The following is a 27,641-nucleotide window of genomic DNA, read 5'->3' as shown; positions in this document are numbered from 1 at the left end:
TTAGGTTAGAAGCTTTTCATTTTTAATCAATGATCAAGTAATATGTTTCTTTTCCTCGGTTACCTTTTGCATATTGAGTGGATTAGCCCATTGAAATTTTAAATGCTGTTGAGTTGGTTTCTTTTCTCATGTTTCTTTAATGAATTGTTATTTTATATGGTGAATTGCTTCTCTGAATAAAAAGCCTCTTTAAATACTGGACTTTCAAGGAATTTATTAGGCAAATCCAAGGGGACTCCTTATAAAACACTTGGCTATGCAAATAACGAGTTTGGTGGGGTGGAAGGGACACTGATTTAGGGGTGCGGGTGTCTGGTTGGGCACAGGTGGGCCAGTCCCATCCCTGCTGCGTGACCTTGGGTAAGTCACCCACCAGAATACAAGCACTTTCCTCACTGGTACGGTGAGGGTTTTGGAACTATGGGTCTATGTGATCTTTTCCACTGAGAACACAGCAATGATTCTGTGGAGCTTTAACAACTATATGGATTTTAAATATAATAAAAGTTTGCTTTTTAAAATTAATAAAAATCCCACTCTGAAAAGTTCTGCAAAAGTTTTGTATTTGTGGCACATGCTGTAATCATAGCAGAAATGTTGAAACTAGTCTGTTCCTCACCCAACAAGAGTTTTTAAACTTTACCTCAATACAAGTTAAGGCAGTTTGGGGGCAATTTTCTTTGTTGGGGGAGGGAGATGGGGGGGGTGTCCTGAGGGAGTTGTTAAGAACAATTGATTAATGGCAACATAATTACTAAAGATTAGGCTGAAATAACTGAATCAAAGTAGAGAATTCTTTGCATATGTAGTGTATTTAGGTAACAGAAATAAGAATACGAAATAAGAAATTCACAGTGATGTAACTGAATCTGAGGCTGGTTCCAATGTACAGTGACCAGGAAAATTGTTTTGCCAAAGGACCTCATTGTTTGGGCCTGTAGACTGCTCTCTAGTGACTTCCATAACCCAGGGAACGTGCTCTCAGGTGCATGTCTTGCCTCAATTCAGAGCCTTACTGCTGTAGCAATTCTTCCTAGGCCAGACCAACCTATCCCTTTCTGAAAGTCGGTAGCTTCCCCCAAGAGCAGGGGCAGCAGGTAGGAAGGCACATTTGATAGAAGATAAGCTCCTTTTTAGTGTAGTGAGTTCAGTCCACTCTCGTTCCCTTTGAACTTTTGTGTCCAAACCAAGGTAGTTAGTTTCCACTTGTGCCTTATGACTTGGTTTTGGACAGTGTGATTACATGGGCTGAAATTTCATTTTTTTTTTTGTCTTATTAAACATGACATTGTAAAAGGAATCCTACATCTTTAATTTTATTTTGTCACAGAGCCAGAATATTTTCTAGAAGAAGCAACGTAAATGTTATGGCAAAAATCAATGGAAAAATAGGATCCAATATTCAAGAAACAGATGATTTGTCAACAGATGATTTTGCAATGAGAAAAAATTAAATCTAGAAGAAACTTTAGAAACATCCTGGATTTTTAGGATAATACAATTCCCATTGACTATTAATTTAACATCACTTTATTTGACTTACATAGTAATCATTTCCTAATTAAAAAACTATTTCAGGAGTTTTGCCCTTCCTAAACTTGATGCTCTCTTTTTATGACAAGAAAAATTACATTCTATTTGAAGCATTCCTATGTCAAACTGCTTAGATGATGGATTACCTACCATTTCCATGGCCTACTTTAGTCTTAAGATAGATCACTTGTGGAAATAGTTGATATCTTGAATGCATCTTCTCACATGTTGACCACATCAACGACTATATGTGAGGTTTGAATACCCAGGCATTGGCCTCTGCCAATGGCGGCCACTATATTTAACTCCCCACTAGGAGTTATGCTTAGCATGTCTCAACTCTACACATCTGAATAATGACCATGGCAACAAAGCTACTAAAGAGATTGGCTATTTCCCTTCATTCCCTTTGACTTTCCCCACTGTTCTTTGGAAGAAGTTCCTTAGACCTGACTACTTTTGAGTCTAGGCCTTGTTTTTCTCTTTGTTTTGGAAAAAAAAAAAAGTACCAAATAAACTATTAATCATTTATATTGCTCTTTTGGTTTTGTTTATATCCAAAGGCATTCTATTTGAATAAAGCATGTCAAGGTAGCATCAGTCAAAATTTGATTCACTATGTTTGCAGGTGATGGCTTGGACAACAGTGTAGCTTCCCCCAGCACAGGTGACGATGATGATCCAGATAAGGACAAAAAGCGTCACAAAAAGCGTGGCATCTTTCCCAAAGTAGCCACAAATATCATGAGGGCGTGGCTGTTCCAGCATCTAACAGTAAGTGGATTCTAAATGACATATGTAAACTAAATATGGACAATGAACCAGTTGTGATAGAAAGACAAGGGGGGGTGGAAATGATCCCTCTGCACTTGGAATATTTCATAAATCGCTGTGTCCCCCTAGTTTTTACAAAAGTGCTAGCACTTATTTCCTAGATACTTACCCCAAATGAGGAGTTTTATTTGCAGTTCACTATTGCAATTTTGTTAACTGTAAGTTACAAGGTTTAGGAGTTCATATGACTTGTGATTTTAAGTATGTATGCTAATGATGTTGCTTTTCTCAGTGTGATTCTTAGGTACTTAGAACCGAGTCTTACTAAGAAGAAAGTTTAGACAAACCCCAAAGGGAAGGACTTAATTTCTTCTAATGCTTTAGTGGACCTTTATAGTGAATGGTCCGAAAAAGTTTAAATCTTGTTGCAATGGCAAGATGCTCACATAATTTGCTTTTAAGTGGTTTGAGTGCACTTGGTTGCCATTACAAAACATTCATCTGAGTCACGGCTGCACAGTGAAAGTGGTCCCTGTACTTAGAACTGTAAAGGAAAACAGCAATATAGAGTCAGCTCTTCCTGTGTAGTCCCCTGTGACTTTTCAAGCAGAGTAACAGTTTATATTGTCTGTGTGAGTATTGCTGTTTTCACTGCAGGAATTCTCCTGGAGATGTGAGAAACTGGAGATTTGGGGCTTTATGCCACTAAGGGATTTGTTTTGTTTGCTTATTGTTCTGAATGAATTTCATGTTCAAAATATTTATAATCATAATATTGTGGTGGATATTTTTGTAAGTGCATACTGATTTAATGACATCTAAGGAAGAAGACAAAATGAAAATTTATGGATAAAATAATATTTTAGAAATCAGCAAAATTGTTGGTGAGGGAGACATTCAATGTTAGGGACAAAGGTTGAATTTAAACAGGTCATAGCCTAGCCTAGCCTAAGATGAATCAATGTTAACCGTCTTGGCTTTTTAAGAACAATTTCAGGAGCAAACTTTTTATGTGACTCTGTTTAGCATAGTTGGCTTTTCTTGAAGTTATTTATTTTTCTTAAGTATTAAAGTTAATTCTGCATTGTCACAAACGTATCCAGGTCTGTTGACCCTCACACCCTTGCCCCCTTTCAGGGCCATGTTCCTCGGTGATTTGTACCGTTACAGGGGGACACACAGGGGCTGTCGAAGGCCATGCTGGTTGCTCCTCTGCATAGAGGCTGCGCCTCCGTTAACACTCCAGGGTATAAGTTAATCCAGAATTTCCAGTGTCTGTGAAGAAAATAAAAACAGAGCAGCAGGAGTAACTAAAAAAATAGTTTCCTTCCTCTCTTCTAACCATTGTGATTCCAAATAGCAACTAGACTACACTGCCGGTTTTGGAATCAGCTGTGGAGCTTGGTTCATGCTGGTAGACAGTTGAAGACTTAGACTGTGGAACTGATTTTAACATCATATTAGGTCTACCTGAAACCCACTTCAAGTGCCATTACTTAGCTGACACTTGTTACATATGTGTGGATAGTTTGCGATCTATCTGCCTCGTACAAGTTTGCTACTGGGGATTATCAACCACTACAGAAGGGTGGGGGGAAGGGCGAGGGTCTGGAGGGCGTAGCGGGCATAGCATGAAGAATAAACAGCAGGAGGTACGAAGTGCCAATTGGTCAAAGGTGCTGATGCAACCATGCTGACATTTCATCACTGGAGCTGACCAGCTAACCAGATCTGGAGGATGAGTGGGGGGGCGGGGGAAGAAGGGACAAAACCAGGTGAACCCTGCAGTTACAACCAGTCTGTTTCCTATACTGACAGAAAAAAGTGAATGGATTTCGTGAGCTTCCATCTCAATCTGCAAAGGAGCTTTGGCTTTACTTGAAGCTGAGGTGCCCCTGAATAAAATATAATCAAATATTGGTTCAGACAGAATCAGGAGAGAGAGGAGCAAGTTCTTTTATTCATCCACCAGACTTCCTGGTTTTCTAGGTCATATCCTTGTGAAGAACCTTGCAGAGAGCTATGTTATCTTCTTACAATGAAACAAAACAAAAAAGTCCTTAACAGCCAGCAAGATTTTACCTGCATTGCAATGCTTTTTGTGGTCCATAGGCTATTTGGGCAATGGGAATAGAAATTATTGATAAACTTCCTGATTTCTTGAGGTCTGGCTAATTTCCCTCAGTTTGGGGGTCTGTGCTGGCCTGTACCACTACCCTGGAAGGGGACCACTTGTCCATGTCTCCCTGGCTTTCTATGAATGCTCACACAGAAGTTGCCTTGTGGTTTCCATTGGACATTCCCACCCACGTTCCCCACTCCACTGCCATGTGCTCACACAAAAATATGGATGCTGGTAACCATCTCTAAAAAGCAAATGTCTCATAATATCATGTAAAAAGCAAAGGAGATATATTCAAATTTTCTCCCTTTTTCCTTCCCCCAATGAAAAAGATTCCCTTCCCTCTTCTCCAATTGCAAGAGCAGATAGATCTCCAGTTACCAGGAACACCCGTCTCTGTGTCTTGTCATACTTCTTGAAGAAATCCACAGACTGCTTAGGTAATGCTTATAGTCAGGAGCTGAAAATAATAAATTCTATGGAAAACCTCTAAAGAGTTTTGTTATTTGTCCAAATGTAAGTAAGAGTGACATCTACATACTAGTCTTGTTGCAACTTTTTTCAAGTTCTAAAAGTTCTTTAAGGATGCACACAAATGGCAGTCATTTGGCAGACAGGACAAATTTTAAATGAACACATTCTTTAAAAAACAATTTTTTTTAATGTTTATTTATTTTTGAGAGAAAGACACAGACAGAGCACGAGCGGGGAAGGGGCAGAGAGAAAGGAAGACACAGAATCCGAAGCAAGCTCTGAGCTGTCGGCGCAGAGCCCAACACGGGGCTGGAACTCATGAACCACAAGATCATGACCCAAAGTCAGAGACTTAACCAATTGAGCCACCCAGGCACCCCTAAATGATCACATTCTTGCTATATGATTGATGCAGCTTATCTAGAAAATCCTGCCTGAAATCTTGCAAGATATAAAGGAGCAATTGAAACTCTGGCTAATTAAAATAATAGCAATAACAATTTATTAGCAAACTGTACAAACTAATCTTTTCAATGCCAAAGGGCATATTATAAGACCTCACACACCTCTTTGGAAGCAAATTGCTACTTCCCCCCCCCCTCCTTTTTCAAATAAATGGATCAATCTTTTCATTGGGCTTATTCAGTTAACAACAACAACAGCAGCAGCAACTACCTGCCTTTGAAAGGGCTTTCTAGCATTTGTGTGTTAGAGGAGTAGAAAAGGGCCTGAATAAAACAAAACAAAACAAAACAAAACAAAACAAAACAAAAACTTTCTGGATTTGCACCCCAGATGCATAAGAAAAATGTGCTGTTCTGTAGTTGTCCACCGGTAGATTTAATCAGCAGCACATTTTACTACCTGAAGAGAGAACTAAAGCTTCATTCTTGGACTCACAGTCTCTAGCAAGCTAAACTGGAAATAACTTGTATATGATGAAAATAATCAAAAAGGAAACGGATTTTAAACTTTGGTGCTTATGGGTAAAAGGAAATTTCAGTGATGCAAATTTCTACCTTAGTTTCAAGTTGAACATTTGCCAGTTTTGATAACTAAAGGAGGTCTCTCCAAAGAAACTGTTGCCTGGAATTGAAAAGAATGACTGACGTTATTTAGATAATAGGAGAGAATTAGAAAACAAAAGCATTTATTAATAGAAGTGCTTGCATTTGCCTGAAGACAAATTACTGCCAACAATTAAAAAATACTTAATATTTGAGTATGAGTCACTATATATTGACAGTTCAGGGACATATGCTGCATCAAAGTTTCTTTTTCCCTTAAAGGCATTATTCCAACTACAAATATAACCTACTATGTCATAATGTTCCAACTGGATGTGTTTTGCCTATTGCTAGTTATTTCACTAGGTAGTGTTACAAAGATATGCCTAAGGGCCTAGTAGAAATGGGGAGAAGGAATAAACAAATACAATGTTTAAGGTAAAAATCAAGGTGCTTTTTGTTTTGTTTTGTTTTCCTACCCTAACATATTGCAGATTTAAATATAATCTAAATAGAAAAGCGGTTAATATGGTTCTTATTTAAAATATGCAGTGATATATTTTCCTGCATGGAGCTGCTGTGTATCCCAGGAATCTTGAAATTTAGGGAGAATGCAGGCTGTTAAAATAACACACCTGAGGGTTCAGGTGAAGCAACCATACAAGGGGTGACATATCTGGCATTGACTAGCAGGGGAGGTGACCCTGAAGGTGAATTGATTTTCATTCACATTCTTTCACTGATTCCTTTCACTGATCTTTGGGATCCCATTGGTACTTCATAGAGACACTTTGTTTCTATGTCAGATACACATATTTTACACATGGTTTTGTTTCTTTTTGCAAACTTCTAGCCTGGAAAAACAATTTTTTTTTTTTTTTTTTGGTCTGTGGCAAAATTATGTCTCGATTTCTGATTTATAAGGCTTTCCTCTCAATGTGGATAAAGCCAAAGTGAGAGGTTGTAGAATCTTCCAGGTTGAGAATGGCGTTTCCATAGAAACACTATTAGATGAAAAGTGCCCTGCGGGTCTGCCACTCTAAGGATGGAGTAAATGGAATTGAATTGGGAATTGAATGCTCTAGAAGAGACAGATGTTGTTTCATTGGTTTTGCTTTTGGTAACAAGATCTGTTGGCGACATCTTAGTGTCATATCTCTGCTTGCAGTTTTGGAAGAATTGTTCTCTAAACATTAGGAATTATTATTATACTGAAAAAGTGCTTCTCATTGGTATCCAGACAACCCATTCTGTTGATCAAGGCGAGTAAAAGGTCAAAAGGCAGACAGAAGGACCTGTAGGCAGGCAGGTAGGTAGGTAGTAGATGAAATTTGCTCCTGTCTTTCCATTTCTGTTTTTCTGTCCCTCACCTCTATACACTGATAGAGTTAAGAGTAATTATTTCCATTGTGCTTAACCAGCTAGCATGATTTGAGCATAATTCAGCTCAAATTAGTCCTAAGAAGACATTGGGGCAGGAAGACTATATTCTTGAACTCCTGCATAGACTGGGAGTCAGGGTAGTACAAAGTATTTGAGAAAGACAGTCCCTCCTTCAAACTAGTCCTAATTTATCTTTATGTTCATGTGCCTGACCTAAGGAAGGTGGTGTGTGGAGATAGCAACTTTGAGTCCTTCTTCACTGTGTGTTATCTGTAGATATATTATTAAATTAAGATTCTTGAAAACGAGTATGTAGGGGTGAGAAGATTTTTCTCCCCCTCAGATGTCCATGTACCTTATCAAAAATGAGCTCTCTTAAACCTAGGAGAATATCTATATAGTTATTACTTTTTCCCTTACATGTAGTTGCCAGCTTCATAGCCTTTAATAATGATGACAGGTCAGGGACGCCTGGGTGGCTCAGTTGGTTAAATGTCTGACTTTGGCTCAGGTCATGATCTCACGGTTCGTGAGTTTGAGCCCGCGTCGGGCTCCGCGCTGACAGCTCAGAGCCTGGAGCCTGCCTCGGATTCTGTGTCTCCCTCTCTCTCTGCCCCTCCCCTGCTTGTGCTCTTTCTCTCTGTGTCTCAAAAATAAGTAAACATTAAAAATAAATGATGATGGGTCAGAGCTAGGCTTTGCCAAAACTAACCCAGGTTTGATTACAAATCCCTCTAGCTTAATTTTAAAAGGTCTCTGCTATTTTGGAGATAGCATATTTCAACTTTGATTACATCGGACCCTGACTATATTTCAGCCAATTGGGAATCATCTCTCTCAGGAGGAAAAATGGAATAGATTATTTAATTACTTGGAGGTAATATTGGAATGCCCTAATTCTTCCACAATATATGTCATATAAACTCTTTTAATAATGAAGCGGGTGGTTTCTAGATTCTGGGGCAACTGCTTTTCTCTTTTTCTTAGCTGGTTATTGAAATCCTAATGGGATGGGTGATGAATTTTCTTAGGTCAGGTAAACTGAAAAGGCTACAGCTGGAATTCTTCACCCAGAAGAATCGGAGTTAATACTAATGATCATTGTGAATTAGAAGATCAAAGGCAAAGCATCAGCCTGTTCTCCAAGTCGTTGCCCCAGAGGCCATTAGTGACCTGGCAGAGCTCTCTCACAGCCTTCCACACACCTCCTTTCCCTTGTCCCAGCCTTTCTTCCCCATCATGGTTGTGCACTTCTGACCTGGGGTAATTACAGTCGGTTGATGAGGGGACATGGCGGGGGGGGGGGGGGGGGGGGGAGGGGGACAATCAAAAGTAAAAACAAAAGTCCAACTTGAAAATTGCCCATTTATCCAGGTACATAGGACTCATAGCAAATGAGCTCTGACTGGGGCTGTATGTTATTTTGGGGATGTGACTGAGATTTTTGTGCTCAAATGTCACTGAAGGTTGGTGCCTTATACAAGGGTCTTGTGTAGAGACTGACTGGCAGTTTGTCAGATTATGCCAAAATTTTCCTTTTGCTTCCAAGGGTAAGTTAAAAATACACTGTAGTTTGGTTCTCTGATATACTCTCAATCAGGCTAATTAAATAAAGGATTAGTTTCAAAACAAAAGTGCCCATATAAGCACAATTTATTAAGTCGGTGGTTGCAGATACACAGAACTGCTTGAACACCAGCCAGCCATTTGCACTTCAAAGCCTACATTGCCACCATGTCTTCTGATTTCTCTCCATGACCATATATTTTTGAAGGTGAAATATCAGATTCAGTCAACAAGTATACAACCATTCCACCTCAGTTTACCTGAAGGATTAAAAGTGGGGCATTGCGTATGTATGTGTGGCCATATTTTTTAAGCTAACTCAGTCTAATCCTTCAGAATTTCATAGAATATAAGCTTGACTTTTTACTTCCTCAATCTTTAAGGTTCCTAGTGAAGGTGCTTTGCTTTCAGGTATGAAGGTTTGATGGAGAGCAAATCAGTTAGTTTTGTCTCAGAAAGGATTCCAGTGTTTTGGTTGGGTTGGTTGGTTTTTCCAGTAGAAGTAAATCTATGTGTCTTGGAATTTAGGATACTTGATTTGACTTAACTGGAAGCATCCCCCATCACGTCCCAGTCTTCCTTCTGGAAATGTAAGTGTCACTGTGTGTGCATGTATGTCCCTGCATATGTGGACGTTTTTCCGTGGGACGAATCTCTTGAGCCCCTGCTATCTGTACGAATCCCAGTGGGGAAAATGAATCCATTCCACTTCTTTTGATCCCCTGAATATTTATGATCAGGGCTCTCATTTTTCTGTTTTTGCCATTGTGAGCGTATGCCAGGGGGTAACCAAAGAGTGGCCTGTTGCTCGGCTCATGGTCCAAGCTTACCTGTAATAACTGAATGCCATGAGGTAGCAGAAATTATTTTATTAAGGCTCCTAGGTGGCAATGATTGTGATTGTGTGGATTCACATCGAAATGACCGATACTGACAAGGGTGTTTCAATACTGCCTGTCCCTCTGTCTGCAAAGCTGTTGGCTCACCCTCTGTTGGCAAAGCTGGCTCACCTCAATGGACTTGATCCTCGCCCTAGCGTGTCAAGAGCAGGAGAGAGCCTTCAGGAACTCAGATAGGCACCAATTTCTTGATGGGCCTGTGGAGAGCCTCTGAGAGCAAAGGAATAGCTGAGTTATACCAGGCAGTTTTCTACATTTTAAAGACCTTTAGTCCTTGTTTTTTTCTTGCCATTACAAAACGCCTTCACTCAGTGAATTACAGCTCAGTGAGTGTGGGTCCCAATACACTTTGAACACTATAAAGAAGAGATAACGCCTTAAATAACTTGAAGCTATTAAACACGAACATCCTAAGTTAGGTGATAGGAGACACAAATTACTTGGTTTTATAATATACTGTTCAAAATATTCCGAAATAGAGACCTTTGGTTTGACTGAAATAACTACTTGTACTGGAATGTCCTCTTGGTATTTGCTGTTAAAAAAAAAAAAGGGACAATGTATATGAACTTAACCTGTTATGTGTCTTTGCTTTTCTGTTCTTAATATTCTGTGGTCAGTTTTCTTCTATTTTCACATTGACTTTGTTGCTAGCATCCCTACAGAGCCCATATGCTCTCCCATGACATGAGTGACCTCTGAGAATTCAGTGTCTTAGGAAGTTCTTGGGACGCCCAGGGGCCAGGTCTATTAGCAGGAACACTCATCATAAGAAAGATCGAGTAGAGATCATTTCTATTGCAGGTGATAGAAGTTTGGGAATAATTCTTATTATGTAAAGAAAAGCCAGGTTTCAAACTTCTTGGGGGAGAAACTCTACCAAAAAATGAATTGATTTTATGTTTAAAAATAAATGAAATTATCTCCTGCTGATGACAGAATGTTACATTTATCATTCGTTTTTTTTTAATGATTTTTATTTATTTTTTGAGAGAGAGAGCAAAAGCATGAGCAGGGGAGGGGCAGAGAGAGAGGGGGACAGAGGATCCAAAGCGGGCTCCATGCTGACAGCAGCAAGCCCAATATGGGGGCTAAACTCACAAACCATCATGTCATGACCTGAGCCCAAGTCCAACACTCAACCCACTGAGCCACCCAGGGAGCCCTATCATTCATTTTACTAAAAATGATCTATTAGGGGCTCCTGGGTGGCTCAGTCGATTAAGCATCCAACTCTTGATTTCAGTTCATGTCATGATCTCATGGTTAGTGAGATCGAGCCCCATGTTGGGCTCTGCACTGAGAGCACAGAGCCTGCTTGGGATTCTCTCTCTCTGTCCCTCCTCCACCGCCCCCCCTCTTCCCTGCCCCTCAAAAAAATAAAATAAAATAAAATAAAATAAAATAAAATAAAATAAAATAAAAATGATCTATCAATTGCTTGGCTGTTTTGACACTGGATCCCTCTGCCCTGTTAACAGCTGAAGAAAAACAGTGATCAAAAGGCTAAATAAAATCATAATATGTATCTCTCTGGTGCTTTGTAGTTTAATATTTTCACGTACATTGGATTCTAAAGATAATCCTATAAGGTAGCAAGATGACAAAAATGAAGTTTAGAGAAGTTAATGATTTTTCTCAAGGGCAAAAGCTAGGACCTGGCTGAGCTGGAACCAGAATCTCCTGACTTGAATTTCCATGTACTTTCCACCATGTTGCCTCTCAAATACAGAGCAAACCAAATTGCACTGTGGAAGTTCAAAGGTGTAATTATAATCTCGTTCCATGAACTAGCTAATTAGTATTTTTAAAAATAAAAATAGGAGCCAGAGGGTTTGGCATAAAACTTCATAATGCAGTCTGATGGTTATTGGTAACTACAGATCAAAGATGGTCCTTTCCTATCTGGATTCTTTTTCCAAACATTTCTGCCCGTAAAAAAGGCACAGCTAGAGCTGTCGATATTTTGTGCATCTGTAATAATTTATGCATTGTTAGAATTTCAGATTTTAAACATTAGCTGTTCTTCCTTCCTTATGGAAATATGTAAATCTCTCCCCTTGTATCACTAACAATGTCTGATAGTAGTTTGAGGGGTGAGGAATCTCTCCTCATGCAAATCCTAACTCAACCTTCTAACACAGAATTTAGCTCCTTGAAGATTTTTTGCTCATCACGTGTCCAGGACGCCAAAGAGCTATGTCTTTAATTTGCTTTATGGAGATCTGGGAAGCTGCTCTGCAGTCCCGATTACTCTTGAAACTACAATCCAACTGTCGTTTCTCAGCAAAGAAGGCTGATAAACCCTTGAGAGTGAAGCCACTGCTCTGGGCTATGACACTGAGGTCTGATCATTTTAAAGCTAGTAATAACCAGAATCCTAAAATTCTTATGAATAAAATGTAATTTTAGTAATGTTTCCATAAACAGTGGTAATGGTGGCATTTTAGTAGGCAGTGACATTAGTCACATCGAAATTGCACCACATTGGCTTTTAAATTACTCCACCTGTCTGTGTGAATAGAATTTTCAGTGTAAAAGCAGAGAGACAGCTGCTGCTAATGTCTTCTTCTCCCTGCGCAGATAATGCTGGCAAATCTACATGCATAAAGGACTGGTTTGTGATGTAAAACGGTACCTGACCCTGCCGGCTCCGCTCCACAAAGAAATACCTTTAATTACCAGTGGCCGTGTTTAGTTGTTGATATACCAATGTCAGCTTCCAGGGCTGTGACCTCAGGTTCACTCCCTGTAGTAATGTCACCCACCGTAAGCTCTTTTTCTTCCACGCACATCCGTAGTGAGATGGGGGTGAGCACTTGCCTTGATGTGTTTCAGAATCACGTAAGGCATTAAGACTTAAAAGGAAAACACCTAATACTGTGTGAACTTGATTGATGATCTCTCTGTTTGAGAACTTTTAAAGATTAGTGGAATCTGGTTCCTTCTTCGTAGCCAGGATGGAACTATGTAGTATACTGTTTATACTTTCAAAGGGCTTAGCATCATTCATCCAGTATAAATACATGTCCTCATATGAGGATCATAGCCAGGCAGAAAGGGCAAAGAACAGAGGGGCTTGAGAATATCTTTTTTTTTTTTTTTTTTTTTGCTACGTGCCCATGTTTCCTGTTGACCTATGATGACGCTTACTTCCTGGAGAAGCCTATTTGTTTTTGGCCTTTTGGTTATGGTCTATTGTAGCAGCTACATCAAAATAGGAATGGGCCAGCCAAGGGGAATCTTCCTGTGTGAGGTCCCTGTGGCCAACAACGTATTTGGTGAAATGGTAGGTAGGAGATGTACTTGTCTGGCTCATTTGCAAGGCATTCTTTTTGACTTCTTTCACACAACTGGTGTTTTCGTGTTTAATTTAACAAGGAATGAGTAGTAAATGAAAGCTGCTGCCTGAAATCCCACTGTGAGCGTGTTTTGCACTTGGCTCCCCAGTGACAAGGCAATTTGTGAAATTATGTGATGGAGTAATTAGATGAAGCCAGGGCTCCTGATTGTTGCCATGCATATGTGGCGAGGGTTTGCTGGGAAGAAGGAGGGGGAGAAAGAAATAGATTATTACCCTGGCAAGTTGGCTCAAAGCTTCTTCATTTATTTGTAAACAGAATATTTAGTGACCGCATAGGAAGTAGCTGTAATCACCAGCTCATAAAGAAACCACAGCAGAGCTTTTGAATTTTTGCAGAGTGCTCATGTAAAATTTAAGCTGGGAGGCAGAATCCCTGTTAATGTAATTAGGATCTAATTTACCACCCTTTGCACACAGATGTAATAATGTCTAGATATTTATTCTATCTTTAAGCACGTTACATATACCTCAGTGCAGCAGTTACTGAACAGAAACAGGTGTGAGCACTTTCCTAATTCGTTTTTACACTGTAAACACATAGCAATTTAAGGGAAATATTTACCAAAAACGAGGGGAAGGAATGTCTGCAAATGAGGCAGTAATGGACAGTTGCCCTTTATGTACTGATGGATTTCTCAATGGTTAAGTAAATTAAAGCAAATGCTAGAAAAATCAATAGGCCAGCATAGTCTTGGTTTTGCCTCATAGACTTCAGGACAGAATGACAGATGTGGTGTCTATGACCCATTTAAGTATTAATGCTTGAAAAACTGCCTCCGCATGCAAGGTTATAGGCTTAGAAACATTCTGCTATATTAAATTACAGACAATAATATTTTTAAGTATATGTGGAATTTATATGTTTCAGTTAGGTTGTCCTTATGTGTTGCATTTATACTGGAAGATTAGTTGCTTAGTTGCTGCAGTAGCATCATAAATCAGTTTTGAGCGTTCCCACATGGAAACATCTTCATAAGGCTGTCGTTGGAAGGTGAGGACGATGTTATACCGAGCTTCCGTGTATGGAGAAGTGAGTATGCTTGGTAACGCTCTATGTGGAAACCAAATTAGATTTAATTAAGGGGTAGATACTCTGAGCCTTTGGAAGAATCTGTAAAACACCATTCAAATGTGGCATTATAATTCAGTTCATCTCTGGGGCTACAGATGCTATATTTTACATTTGAACTAACATGGCCAGCATGTCACGTAGGTTGACTGTCAAAGCGTGTGGCATTTTAGGGCTGTTCTGATGTTCTAAGTGGTAGGTATTAACCTCTGAGAAGACCAGGCTGGCCTTCGGGTAGCGCCACAGAGAGTTTCTTTTCTCATCCATTGTTCCCATTACCAACCGCAAGAGAAGTGATGTGAATATGGTCACATGTTGGTTTGTTGACCACTGGAGACAGGAGGGTGAGAAGAGACACAAGGCAAAATGTACTTGAGTACCGGCTTTAGGGAGCAAAGCTGGTTTTCACTACCAAATAAAGGAGAAGGTTGAAGTCATCACCTCGGTAATTTGGGGAGAAGGTGCCTTTTGTTGCAGTAAAAGAGTTGGGCTGGCTTGAGTGTCCTCTTTACCTTATGCTGAGTGAACTTAGACAATGATTTTCTTCCTTTGTGCCTCATGACAAAGCGGACAGGGTGCAGCCTGCCTCTGGGGTTTGAAACTCGGTATGCACAGGGGATGGATAGTGTGATAAACTAAATCATTGGACACATTGCTGGGTTGATATGATGAGGAGAAGTAGAATGATTGTTTAGATACTTAGTAGAAGGTATTTTCTTGATTTTAATTTTCATTCAGTATATAGCGTTAATATTCACGACATTCCTCTGAATCTGCATCAGGAGATGTAGCAATGTACACATTTGGAGATTTAACTGATATATAAAAAGTAATTTTTAAAAAATGGAAGTCTACCATCTAAAAAACCAGAAAGCGGAAATCGTTACAGAGCTAAATATTCTTTTGCTTCTTTTAAAGCTGTGCTTCTTAAATTTCAGTGTGCATTCAGATTATCTGGGGATCTGTTTTTATGTTCTATTTTTTTTATTTTTTGATGTTTACTTTTGAGAGACAGAGTGTGAGCAGGGGAGGGGACAGAATCCAAAGCAGGCTCCAGGCTCTGAGCTGTCATCACAGAGTCTGACACGAGGCTCCAACCCACAGACTGTGAGATCGTGACCTGAACCGAAGTTGGACGCTCAACTGACTGAGCCACCCAGGTGCCTCAGCGGGGATCTGTTTTTAAATGAAGATTCTGGCTCAGTGGAGCTGGGCCTCATATTCTGCATTTTGAATAAGCTCCCATTTTGAGTACTGCTGGTGCTGGTCCACAGATCACACTTGCCATAGCAAGGATCTAAGGAACACAAGCAAGAGGACAGATTTTAAATGGAAAGATGATTCTTTATCTCCATCTTTAATTTTTTTTAATGTTTTATTTTATTTTTGAGAGAGAGAGAGAGAGGAGAGAGGAGAGAGAGAGCAAGCAGAGGAGGGGCAGAGATAGAGGGAGAGAAAGGATCCAAAGCAGGCTGTGCACTGACAGCAGAGAGCCTGATGTAGGGCTCAAACCCAGGAACCGCGAGATCATAACCTGCACTGAAGTCAGCCGCTTAAGGGACTGAGCCACCCAGGTGCCCTCCATCTTTGATTTTTATAGATTTTTTTGCCTTTGATGTTGAAACTTCGCCCATTATTTTATCGTGTAAATTGAATTGAAATGTTTTGTTTTTCTTCTGCAAACTTTCAAATCTTTTTCAGTGCGCAAGAACTTCCTTTTGAATATCAAAAAGTTTTTAAAAGATAGACTTTATTTTTTAGAGAGCTTTAGGTTCGTGGCAAAACTGAGGAGAAGGTACACAGATTTCCCATGTATCTTCCCTCCCCAACCCCCTCCACATGCAGAGCCTCTCCATTGTCAAAGTGGCCCCACCAGAGTGGTACTTTCCTTACAGTTGATGAACCTATATTTGACACACCATTATCACCCAAAGTCCAAAGTTAGGGCCCACTTTTGGTGTTGTATATTCTGTGGGTGAGAATAAATGGGTGACATGTATCCATCATTATAATTTCATACAGGATATAACTTCATACCCTGCCCTAAATAATTATCAGAGAGTTTTCATTGAGTCTCTCGAATACTCAGAAGGCTTCTGGTAGACCAAGGACTCTGCCAGTATACAGGCTTGTTCTTTTGGGCTTGTTGATAGTGGCCTTGTGTGTTCCGGAGGGTGAAACGGTAGTTCTGAAGGTTGAGCAGTACAGAATCTTGTCCTTCACCTCCCTCTGGCTTCAGTTGCCCTGGTGACAATGCGCCCTGATGGGTGTTATCATGGAGCAAGGGTGTGCTAGCTCCCAAATTCCTATTCTGGCCCCCTAGATCTGATAGCCTTTGTCAGGAGGAAAGGAACAGAGTTGCCAACTCAAGAAACCATACATACCTTTGAGGGCGAGGTATTCTTGTTTCTAGTAGTATTTGCCAACTTTGTTCCAGGAAATCCTTTCATATTCCCACTGCCTTCTGTACTTTATCTGCCATGGGCACTGTCTGATTTCACACCATCCTGGAAGATGCATTTGTTTTCAAAAACAAGCATCTGTAAAGTATGTTCTCCCTAGTTTGGCTAAGATCTAAGGAATTATTATAAGGAGCACATACCTATTAATCATTGCTTAGCAGGTAGATTCTGTCACTCATTAGAGTTCACATGCTGGATGTAGTTTCTTGAAATTAGGTCATTTATTTTGGTCTAAGTCATTGAGGATCAAAGGTCATAAGGAATCCAAAAGCCATTAGTCAGGGTTCTTTTCTGGACCCCTTAGATGTCATTGTGTGAGTCACCCATGGCAGCCCCGGCCTGGCCTGCTGTCAGGGAGCTGGCAGGGTGCCTACTTTATTTCCAGTTTGCATAGATAAAAAGCAGAGCAGCTACTCTCAGAATCACTATAAAAATAAGCTTACATAAAATCTCCATTTGAAATACAGTATGTGTGTGCCCCTGCATGCTTTCTCTTATGGAAGCCATGGGACCTAGAAATCAAAATTAGGAAGAGAGGCATACATTTGATGGCACTGTGGATTATTCTTTGTTTTGGCGAAGGCATTTATAATTCAATGTGAATGTAGTGAAGACCAGATTTTCACAAAGAATCTTAGTGGCAGTCCAAGTGTTTTAATTTGTTAATGTAAGATAAAAATCAAAGCATCGTTTTAACTGTTGTCAAAAATATATATTGCTATCCCCTCTTGAAAATATCGAAGTACATTTGGCAGTAATGAGTTTACACGTACCAGGAGCAGTGGGTAAGAGATGTAGTCAAGTCAATTCATTTACTTTCCCCATTGAGCCCTGTGGGTCTCAGGCCCACACCTTGAAGTGAAAACATCATCAATTACCAAGCCGACAGGCGCCCAGGACTTACTCCCTGAAAGTGTTCATATTGGACCAGAAACCACGAGCACTCAGCAACATTCATCACTTCAGTGTTCAAGAGAGTGATTGAGTAAATGGTGGGGTGAATTTCCCAGGAAAAAAGGCCAAATACACATGCATGAAACAGCATATATTTGACGTTCCAGAAATCAAGCTATGAAACCAAGTATCCCATTTGATTTTAAAAGGTTATTAATTACGAAGGAGTTAGTTTGCATGTGATCCTACATTTAATAATTGTGCCCCATTTACAGATGGACCATTTTACAGAAGAAAATGGGATAGAAAAGGCTAAAGAGCCACCAGAGATCTTAGTGTACAATAGACTGGGAAAAAAAATTCAGAGCCCTAACTATAACCTGCTACATCTCTCTGCTTCCATACCCTGACACTTAAATTTATGATCTGTTATTGCTCTTGAAATTGTCTGGAGTACACAGTTGACCAGATCTGATGAGAACTGAGGCAGAAGTCTGCCTGACCTCATCAAAGACATTGCTTTGCCACAGTCATTCAAAAGCAACCACAATGGCTCCATGACGCCATCAGAGCTGTGGGTTCCCTGCCATGGGTGCCACGCTAGAGCATGGGTGCCATGCTGTGGCTCTGACACCCGCACTGCAGCAAGAACAAGTGTGGGGTGGGGTGGGGGTGGGGGTGGTGCTGGCAGAGGTATGAATGCAGGGCCTCATCTAGGAATAGGTTGTTCGGTTTGTGCAGAGATGACTGGAGCAGCTTCCATGATGTGATGACCTAACCCTACCACACATCAGGAAAGAGCTACTTTCAAATGTGCCTGTTCTTTTTCCCCACTGTGAACAATGGCTAAACTTTAGGTCATATCTACCCTCATCTTCAAGTAACAATATCAATGGGTTCATGAAAGTTTTCTCCAAGTAAGTTCAAATGCTCTCTGAGTGCCTACTCTGTGCAAGGAAGCATGCACATCCCGGAGCTTTCTAAGCTGCTTGAAAGGGGCATGGATCAAGTTGGTGGTGCGGGCTATAGAAAGCACTAGAGGGAGGAGAACATGAGGAGACAGTTCAGGTAAGAAGGCTGTGTTGCGGGACTGTAAAGAAATGGACAGGCAGAAGGTATTTCGGAGATCAGTCTGGAACCTCATAAATAGAACCGTTCATAGCTGGTACGTGTGTACCCACGCCACGCTGAATGCCAGTGACGTGCCAAGGCGGGTCCTAGGAGCTGTCCGTCTTCGGTGCAATGTGTGTGGAGAATTTGCAAATAAAAAGTAATGGCTAAAAGTCAGTCTGTCTAGTATCATCGCACACCAGCTCTTCGAAACAATGCCAATGAGTCAGATACCCCTCCCTGCTGGGGCACACTGCTCCCACCCCAGCTTTACCTCAGTAGACCACTGCTAAGCACCTCCATCCTTTATCTCACTGAATTCCCACAATGACCCTCTAAAGGAGGTCCTGCTAGTCTCCTTATTTACCCGGTAAGAAAACCAAGGTTCAGGGGCGCCTGGGTGGCGTAGTCGGTTAAGCGTCCGACTTCAGCCAGGTCACGATCTCGCGGTCCGTGAGTTCGAGCCCCGCATCAGGCTCTGGGCTGATGGCTCGGTGCCTGGAGCCTGTTTCCGATTCTGTGTCTCCCTCTCTCTCTGCCCCTCCCCTGTTCATGCTCTGTCTCTCTCTGTCCCAAAAATAAATAAAAAACGTTGAAAAAAAATTAAAAAAAAAAAAAAAAAAGAAAACCAAGGTTCAGGGAGATTAAACAACTTGCCTGAGGTAGCACAGTCAGAAGCGGCGGCTGGATTTGAACTCAAGCCTGTCTGACTCTCTTGGCTGTTTTCAGGACGACTCGTGAGTGGACATTTGATAAGGAAGAGCATCAAGGTGACTTCTCTGTTTCATGTTGGGTAATTAAGGAACAGTGGTATCAGCAGTCTGTTTGATGTCAGAAAGGAAGTCAGGAGGAGGAACTGGTTTCAGGGGAAAGGAAGGAGTTCAGCTTGGGATATGTTGCGGTTCTGGTGCCGGTGGGACACCCACATGGGCTGTATGGCCAATACTGGGAAATAGGATTGCTGGAGCTTTCTGAGTGCACAAGGCTTTGGTGTTTCCTCCACCAAAGCTAAAGGTGTGTATGGAGTCATGGATCCAGACAGCGCTAAAAGAGAGAAGGAGGTCAAGGATGGAATTTGGGCGGTGCCAGTTACAAAGGCTGTCTGGAGGAAAAAACCTAGAGGAAGAGACAGGAGCAAGCAGGGAGGTGTTCTGTCAAATGTGGAAGTGGGCCCAACCGATGTCTGGGATTCCGTCCAGCTCCAACACTTTAATATTCTAAGGAAAGGAAGAAAGGTACAATGATAAGAAGCCTAAGGGTCCCCAAGCAAATCCATCATGGCCCCCAAACTGGTTCCCTTTCCCTGCCATCCTCATCTCAGTTAACAGCATCACCGTGAACCCAGAAGCTCCAACCAGGAACCTAAGAGTCACCCCTGAAATTGTGCTCTTCTTTCCCCTTCACAAGTAGTTGCTCACTCCCCGAGTCCTGCCAATCCTCCTCCCCAAATGCTCTTCCATTCTCTCATCCCTGTCTAGGTCTGCTGCCACTGCCTTGTCATCTCCTGCTTGCCTGTTTCCCTGATCAGCCTTCCTGCCAGTCAGTCTTTCTTATAAATAATCTCTTTTGGCCACCACAGCAATTTTTCTAAAATAAAACTTGGTCAGATCTCCCTCTCCTTAAAATCCTGTGGTATTTCTCTATGTCTTAGGATACAACATTCCTGGCATACCATTCAGGGACCCTCTGAGGTCCAGCACTGGCCCACTGAGCACCCGGGCTCCTCTCTTGCCCTTTCCATACGGGTTCCTCACACAATTGCTGCCGCCAAGCCTGAAGGCTTATATTTCCCGTCAGTGCTGAGCGGTCCTGTACTCTGTGCACCTGCACATGCTGTTCTCTCATCTGGAATGAGTCGCCTCCATGACCTTGTCTCCACTTCACACTTACTTCTGCATCCTTCACGTCTTCTTTCAACTGTCACTGCCTGGAGAAACCATTCCCGTCCTCTCCAGGAGAGAGAAAATGGCCCCTGCCACCAGAACCGCAATACCTTGGCGGTCATCTGGTAGAGAGCACTTACCATGATGATTGTTTAGTTATGAGCTGCCTCCCTCTCTAGAGGTCAGGAGTTAATATTTCATCTCTGTATCTCCAGAGCCATATTGTAGATGCTTGATAATACGTATTGACCAAATGAATGAGCAGTTTCAACATAGAGATGACCAAACCTGAGAGTTTTCTGAAGTAGAAGTACCGGGAAGAGTCCTGGTGTCAGAGTTGGGATGTTATCAGTGACTTTTGAAAATGCTGTTCCAGGCCTTTGGAGATAGAAGAAATTGTAGCATGAGGCGTGCGGGTGAAATCCCCATAGGGCAGCAAAGGTTGACCCTTTCACAGTTGCTTGAGGGATATATTAAAGGATACAGTTTGGGCAGTTTGAGGAACTGGTAACAAGAAGGGAAGGTGTTTCTTTTTTTAGCATTTCAGAGCAGGGAGATTTAAATACCTTGACAGCCAGAATGGAATTCAGCTGTCTTTCGCGGAGTTGCTACTATGTTCCATGCAGTTTGTTAATGCCTAATTATTTACTTAGAGGACAGAGAAGGAACCTTTGGAGATAAAAGTAGAAAGGTCCTGATTAGTGGCAAGAGGAGGATCAAGAATGAGCTGGCAGTGGAAGGATGGAGCAGGGAGGGTGAAAGGATGACACCTCAGAGGCAGGACTCCACAGTGAGAGTCAGCCAGGAGAGGAAGACAGAGGCAGGGAGGTTCCATAAAAAACAAGAGGGTCGTCTTGGGTGCTGTTCTCCTTTTAGCAGACCAGGAGGCAAAGCCAACTGCTGACTGTCCAGCAAGTGGGGTGGGGAGCTGGAGAAGGATGGAAGTCATTTGGAAAAAAGTAAGTGTTGGGGAGGGGGGGAAGGAAAAGAAAAAGAAAGAAGATAAAAGGACTTTGACAGTGCAGTTAAGAACGCATATAAAAATAGCACTAGTCACGACACTGTGACCAAGGACCAGCTAGACTTTTAAAAGGTACATTTCAGGGACGCCTGGGTGGCTCAGTCAGTCGAGTGTCCGACTTTGACTTAGGTCATAATCTTGCAGTTCATGGGTTTGAGCCCCATGTCAGGCTCTGTGCTGACAGCTGGGAACCTGGAGCCTGAAGCCTGCTTCAGATTCTGTCTCCCTCTCTCTCTGTCCCACCCCCGCTCGTGCTCTGTCTCTCTGTCTCTCTGTCTCTCTCTCTCTCTCTCTCTCAAAAATAGATAAACATTAAAAAAAATTTTTAAGGTACATCATAGTCAACCTGTTTTCGCATGTTCAAACAAAGACAAAATAATGAATTTTTAGTGGTTTTCTGCAAGAAACATGACTACATTTTCCATTGCTTAAAAACTATTATCAGGAGAGAAAACTCACTGAGCCCCAATCTGAACTACTTAAGTTTGTACTATCATATGTAGGTTGGTGAACTTGAGATTGTAGTAAAGGTTTTATCTCAGTTTTGGAGGAAGTTATCATGCAATTACTGTACATTATCTTTCAGTGCTGGTTGTATGAGAAGTTTGCAAACTTGTTATTGATAACCTTTGAATGCGAGTTCAATGAAAACCATGCAAATGCAGCTGTCTGCTAAGATAATTTTTTTTCCTTACTGAAATATATGAGAGAAAAGGGGGAATTGTAATTTAACTACAACAAATCAGCACGGTATTTTAAAATATTTGAGCAACTGTAAAGGTTAACAAGTGAAAAGATTTCAGGTATGCTTCCTAAGTCATTCCTCTGCCAGAGCCCTCGTTTTTAACAGTGGGAAAGAGGGCTGGCTGGCTTGAACAGGTTCCTTTAGCTTTATGAGTTGAAGTTGAATTGATCTTGACACCACTCTAGAAAAGCCTACGATTGTCATTTTGGTTTGATGGTAAGTGATATACACCTGGCTTCATGAAATAAAAAGGCACCCCATACCTAATGAACAGCTCATGGTGATACATAAAGAACAGTTGACTCAGTGTGATGGGCAAGTCACAAGGTGACTCATTTGAAGTCTTGCTGTTTAAATAGTAAGGACTACTGACATGCAAACGTGCTAAAAAGAAAGAGAAAGATAAAGATAGATAGGTAGATAGATAGATAGATAGATAGATAGCTCAGCGATCTTTCAAATATGTTTTAAGGAAGAGAACTAAAAATAAGTCTTCTATTCAGTACTGCAAGGCAATGTCATGGCAATGTTGGAAAGCCAACTCCCAGTGGCTGGTTTATTGCGGGCATTTCTGCCCTTGTCTTTGGGATTACCAGAGTGCCATGCGCGCAGTTACACAATGCATAAAGGCGAGGGTCATTTCTAGGACAGATAATTGAACATTAATACTCGCTGACATTGTCGAAGGAATGATATGTCAACCTGACAGGGCCTATGTGCTTACATCTGCTGATTGGCTGCAGACGAAGGCTCTGTGTGTCAGGATCAGACCCCAGGCCTGACTGCAGCAGGGCCAAGGATGACGCAGCCATTAATCTCAAGCTGCCATCTTGGGCCAAGAGAGCGTCTGTAAAATCACTCCACATCCTGTGTGTGGCTGGCAAGTTGCATCTGCTGTATTCTAGAGTTTCAAGGTATGGCTCCCAGTAAAAAAAACACCACTGCTGACTCTGGGTTTGCATCATCTCACCAGAATTTGTAGTGCGCCAAATGTCTCCTTTCACTTTTCTTTCTTCCTTTCCCCCTTCCTTCTTTCCTCCCTCCCTCCCTCCTTACCTCCCTCTCTTTCTCCCTTCCTCCCTCCCTCCTTTCCTCCCTCCCCCCCTTCCTTCTTTCCTTCCTTCCTTCCTTCCTTCCTTCCTTCCTTCCTTCCTTCCTTCCAAAACTAGCTATACATTCTGAATAAATGGGGAAGTTTTAGTGGCGGACAGGAAGGTTCTGAGGTGGTGAGTCTTTTGTTCCTATGGGAATTGGTTTTGATGAGTTTCTGGTTTCCTGATTCACCATAGATATGCAGTGTAATGAAGAAATCAAACAAGAATTAAACTGAAGTTCCTTGCTGTGATTTATTTTTTTGATTCTCAACAAAATATTAAACCCTGTAGGCAGATTTCTGAACAGAGGGAAAAAAGGTCTATGTAATTATTTTCTTATCCTTGAAATCACATGAGCAGCACTTTCCTGCCTCATTTATAATAAATCTTTAGTGAGTTAATCCCATCGCTCCAGTAATTCCACAGCTAACACTTTACTGAACATGTATCCATTCTGAGAAAAGAAACATGGAACAGTCAAGAGGCCTCTGACACTCCAATTGTGCCTTCTTAAGGTTGGGGTCCTCTGGTAGTGGTTACTCAGCGTAGGTCTCCACTGCAGAGAATGTTATAAAATGGGGCTCCTGAGAGCAGCCATTATCACATATTGGTTAACATCACAGATCTTTAAAATCCCAGTTGCACTGGAGCCATGAAAAAAAAAAGCTTTCATCTGTAAAATCTAGTTTCCCTTTGTTATTAAAATAAATGAAGCCATTAAACAAAATATATGCATATAATAGTCAAGTTCATCATTTGGCATCAGCAAAACGATGGAATTTTGCATTTTCAGAAATCAGGGCTGCCATCTTAGATGTAAGGTGCAGACCCCAATGTGCTGGTGGTTTCTGAAACTCTATGCCTTATTACATATTTTCCTCTCTTTCCTTTGCTTATTTATATACTTCTATGCCCCCCCCTTAAATAAAAAGTAGAATTCTGTTTAAAAAGGCTAAAAAAAAAAAAAAAAAGACAGCATTCCATGCCTCCCCCCCCCCCAATACTGTGACCAAATTAATTGTAACTATTGATGAGCTCATATTATGAATGAGCTGGAATCGAAATAATTTCCAAATACTTTATTTCCAAAGGTTTGTTTTTAATTACAGCGGCATTCGGTTGGCATGCAAGGGCGAGTTCTCACTCTTGATCTATCCTAGCTGTAGCCCAGGCCAAAAGATTCTCTGCTCCCTTTTCTCGAGAGCACACTTTTCTGCCAAATGTGGCACTCATCCCCTGCCAAGGAAGGTGGGCAGATTGCCACTTCTGACTTCCAGCCACCAAAAGACAAAGGCTCTCAACATCCCTAAGTCCAGGGAGCCAGAATGGGCCTCACACCTTGAAGGTTCCGGATTATTGATTTTTTTTCTCTATAGACTTTATAATATGGGATATTTTCACAGTGCCCCAGTCAGTCCCCAAGGGTGATTTAGGCACTTACAGGAGTGTGTGAACCCTTGAAGGCCACTGGAGGGTCATTTAAGTGTCCTTACTCATCTGTCTGAGGCCTGAGCACATCTACACTGTCAGCCTTGCATCCTGTATCTTGCTTTTTCAGTGTTTTCTTTTTTACACTCTTTTAGTAAGAACAGAGTATTATTTATTTACTTCAGTGAAGCTCAAATAAACCCAGGAGGGGTAATAGCTGAGTATAAAACATCTGATGGGGAAAACATAACCTCCTTTCCTTTTAGCAGAACCAGCTATATGAAGGTGCAAATTAAAAATGCAGGGCTTCTTTAAAAATTATGAAGAATTTCTGGATGGTGATAGCAGCATATTAAACCAGGTGTGAGGCCCTTCTAGGTAGGGGGCCTTGTGCGTGACTGCCTCTGAGGCTGGCTCTGCCTGTAGATATTTTAGAATTTGTGAATTTGTCCAAATTAAGAGAATTGCAGGAAAACGTTAAAATCTAAGTTAAACCCCAGAGAAAGAAAGAAAGAAAAAGAAGAAGAAGAAAAAAAAAAAAAAGAGCCTGATTTAGCACTAGGGGAAACAAACTACTAGAATTAGTGAGGCCAATCTTCTTCCCTACAAATTGAGAAGTATATATATTTTATGCATGTTTACATAGATTAGCCCAACCTGTAGGGTCATCTCAGATTCAGCCACTGTTGACCGAGCACTAGATACGTGCTAAGCACTCTGCTGAGCAATTTGACGTATGTTGTCTCATCTGACTGCCACTAGCTTTGTCATGGTCATTGACCAACAAGGAAGCTGAGGCTCTGAGGACTGAGCCTCATGCTTTGATCAAGCTCACACAGTTAGTGTGGGTTCCAGGACTTAACTTGCAGTTTTTTAACTAAATCAGTACACCTAACTGCACCTCTTGAAACCAATAGCTCTTAAAATGTTTTCCATTAGATTTGCCTTTTGTCAGGGTGTAACCATATCACTGAAGCAGAAAGGGACCTAATGACCACTCTCCTGTGCTCCATGGGTTCCACATGGGTCTAAGTTCTCTTAGAAAGTAACTGAGGAAGGGGGAAATGAGGCCTCATGTGTATGTAATTAGCAACCTATGTCACACGTGAAATGACAGAGAAAGACACAATAAATAAAACAAAACTGGGGCGCCTGGGTGGCTCAGTGGGTTAAGCGTCTGACTTTGGTTCAGGTCATGATCTCACAGTTCAGGAATTCAAGCCCCACATCGGGCTCTGTGCAGACAGTGCAGAGCCTGCTCTCCCTCTCTCTTTCTGCCCCTCTCTCTCTTGAATGAATAAACTTTAAATGAATAAATAAACTTCAAAAAGAAATAACTTGAAACAACTATCTAGTTGTTTCAAAGAGGAACAAACTACCCAGTCAGTGGGTAAGGGTGTTTCTTTTCCAAAAGCCTGTTCTAGAAGGGGCAAATGCCATTATGTAAGCCTTTTTTTTTTTTTTTTTTTTTTTTTTTTTTTTTTTTTTTTTTTTTAGCATAACCAGTTAGATTACTTCTATATGTTTTGTTAGAAATGATGACAGCCAATTTGAAAGGTGTTCTCCTTGGTCTGGCTTTAGCTTGAGTTCTTTGTTTCCTCATGGGTCAAGAACAGTGCCCATTTACACATTAAAACAGGCTGGGTCCACTAACTCACAGTAGGTTTCTGACAGATGTGGTTGCAGCTTTCTATTTTATCATTAACAAGGTAAACTCTGAGCTTCAGTAGAGTGTAAAGACAACTAGATTGAAATATTGGAGGCCCGGGCTCCCGGTCCAAGAGCCACAACTTCCTGGCCACGTCACCTGCCATGCGTCCACTCTGAGTTTTGTTTTTTCTCACATAGCATGGAGGCAACATTATCTGTCCTTCCAACCTTTGCCAGTAATTGCAAGGCTCAAATCTGATAAAATATAATAAAAGCTCTTTGAAAATGTAAAGTGTTGTACAAACATAAGGGATATAAGGGACCACCCAAACTCCAAATCCTAAAAAAAAAGAATAAAAACCCCAAACTGGCCTTCGAGTTAACTTCCATTGAATACCTTTATTTCTGCCAATTTTGTCTTGTAATCTTGCCAATGACAGGTCCAACTCTTTCTCCCACTGACCTAAGATGTTCCATGAACATCTGTGAGATGTGTGAGCACCTCCTCCCTCACCGAAACACGCCCTCAGTGTGCCAGCATTTCCCTGCCCAGTTAGATTGGACAACTGAGCAAGCATACTGGGACCTGCCCAAATTTTGACTAAGATTCCTCCCTCTTCTATAATCTACTGTGGAGACAGACAGGGAATTCACATCAGCAAATGCTTTGGGAAGTTAAAAAGGGTTTGCTTAAGAAGGTTCATAAAGATAAAGGTAATCTTATTACTAAAACAATTTAAAGTTTTTAGTTGTTGTTGTTTTTTTTTTTTTTTCTTAAGGGGAAATTCTCTTCAGTTTGATTGCAAGATAAGGGTTTTGTTGTTAACCAAGATAAAGTATAGTGCTGAATAATCTCTTAAATTAAAAATTGAAGTGTATGTTACAGAGAATAGAGATAATTAAATAGCTTAGACTACAATAGGTGAAGGGAAAAGAGTTCTCATGAAAATTAGCTTAGTAAAGGTAAATTGCATTTGAATCTTAACTTCAGATCTGGGTGCTCTGCTATTTGGCATATGTTGAATTGATAATGCCTGTGTGTTAAAGAATTCTGATTGTTTCTTTTGCCTCTCTCACAGCTTATAAAAATGCAAGCAGACCCACCTAATGAATATTAATAGGAATGATGTCTAGATAACACATAAACCCCCTGGATCTGTGGA

General features: G+C 41.1%; 1 protein-coding gene across 6 annotated transcripts in view; it reads left to right on the top strand.

The window, feature by feature from the left end:
* Positions 1 to 27,641, top strand: part of MEIS1 (Meis homeobox 1) — a 139,004-nt gene that overhangs the window by 75,526 nt on the left and 35,837 nt on the right. For 5 of the 6 annotated variants that reach the window (XM_058683895.1, XM_058683894.1, XM_058683896.1 and 2 more), the window contains exon 8: positions 2,162 to 2,307. The exons of the other annotated variant lie outside the window; for it this stretch is intronic. In XM_058683895.1, coding sequence (XP_058539878.1) covers positions 2,162 to 2,307 — 146 coding nt within the window. The remainder of the gene's footprint in view (positions 1 to 2,161; positions 2,308 to 27,641) is intronic. 6 annotated transcript variants of the gene reach the window in all.

Source organism: Neofelis nebulosa, chromosome 9 (genome assembly GCF_028018385.1).
Source record: "Neofelis nebulosa isolate mNeoNeb1 chromosome 9, mNeoNeb1.pri, whole genome shotgun sequence".
Taxonomy (NCBI): Eukaryota; Metazoa; Chordata; class Mammalia; order Carnivora; family Felidae; genus Neofelis; species Neofelis nebulosa.
Note: the sequence above shows the minus strand (reverse complement) of the source record. Positions and strands in the feature narration are given on the sequence as shown.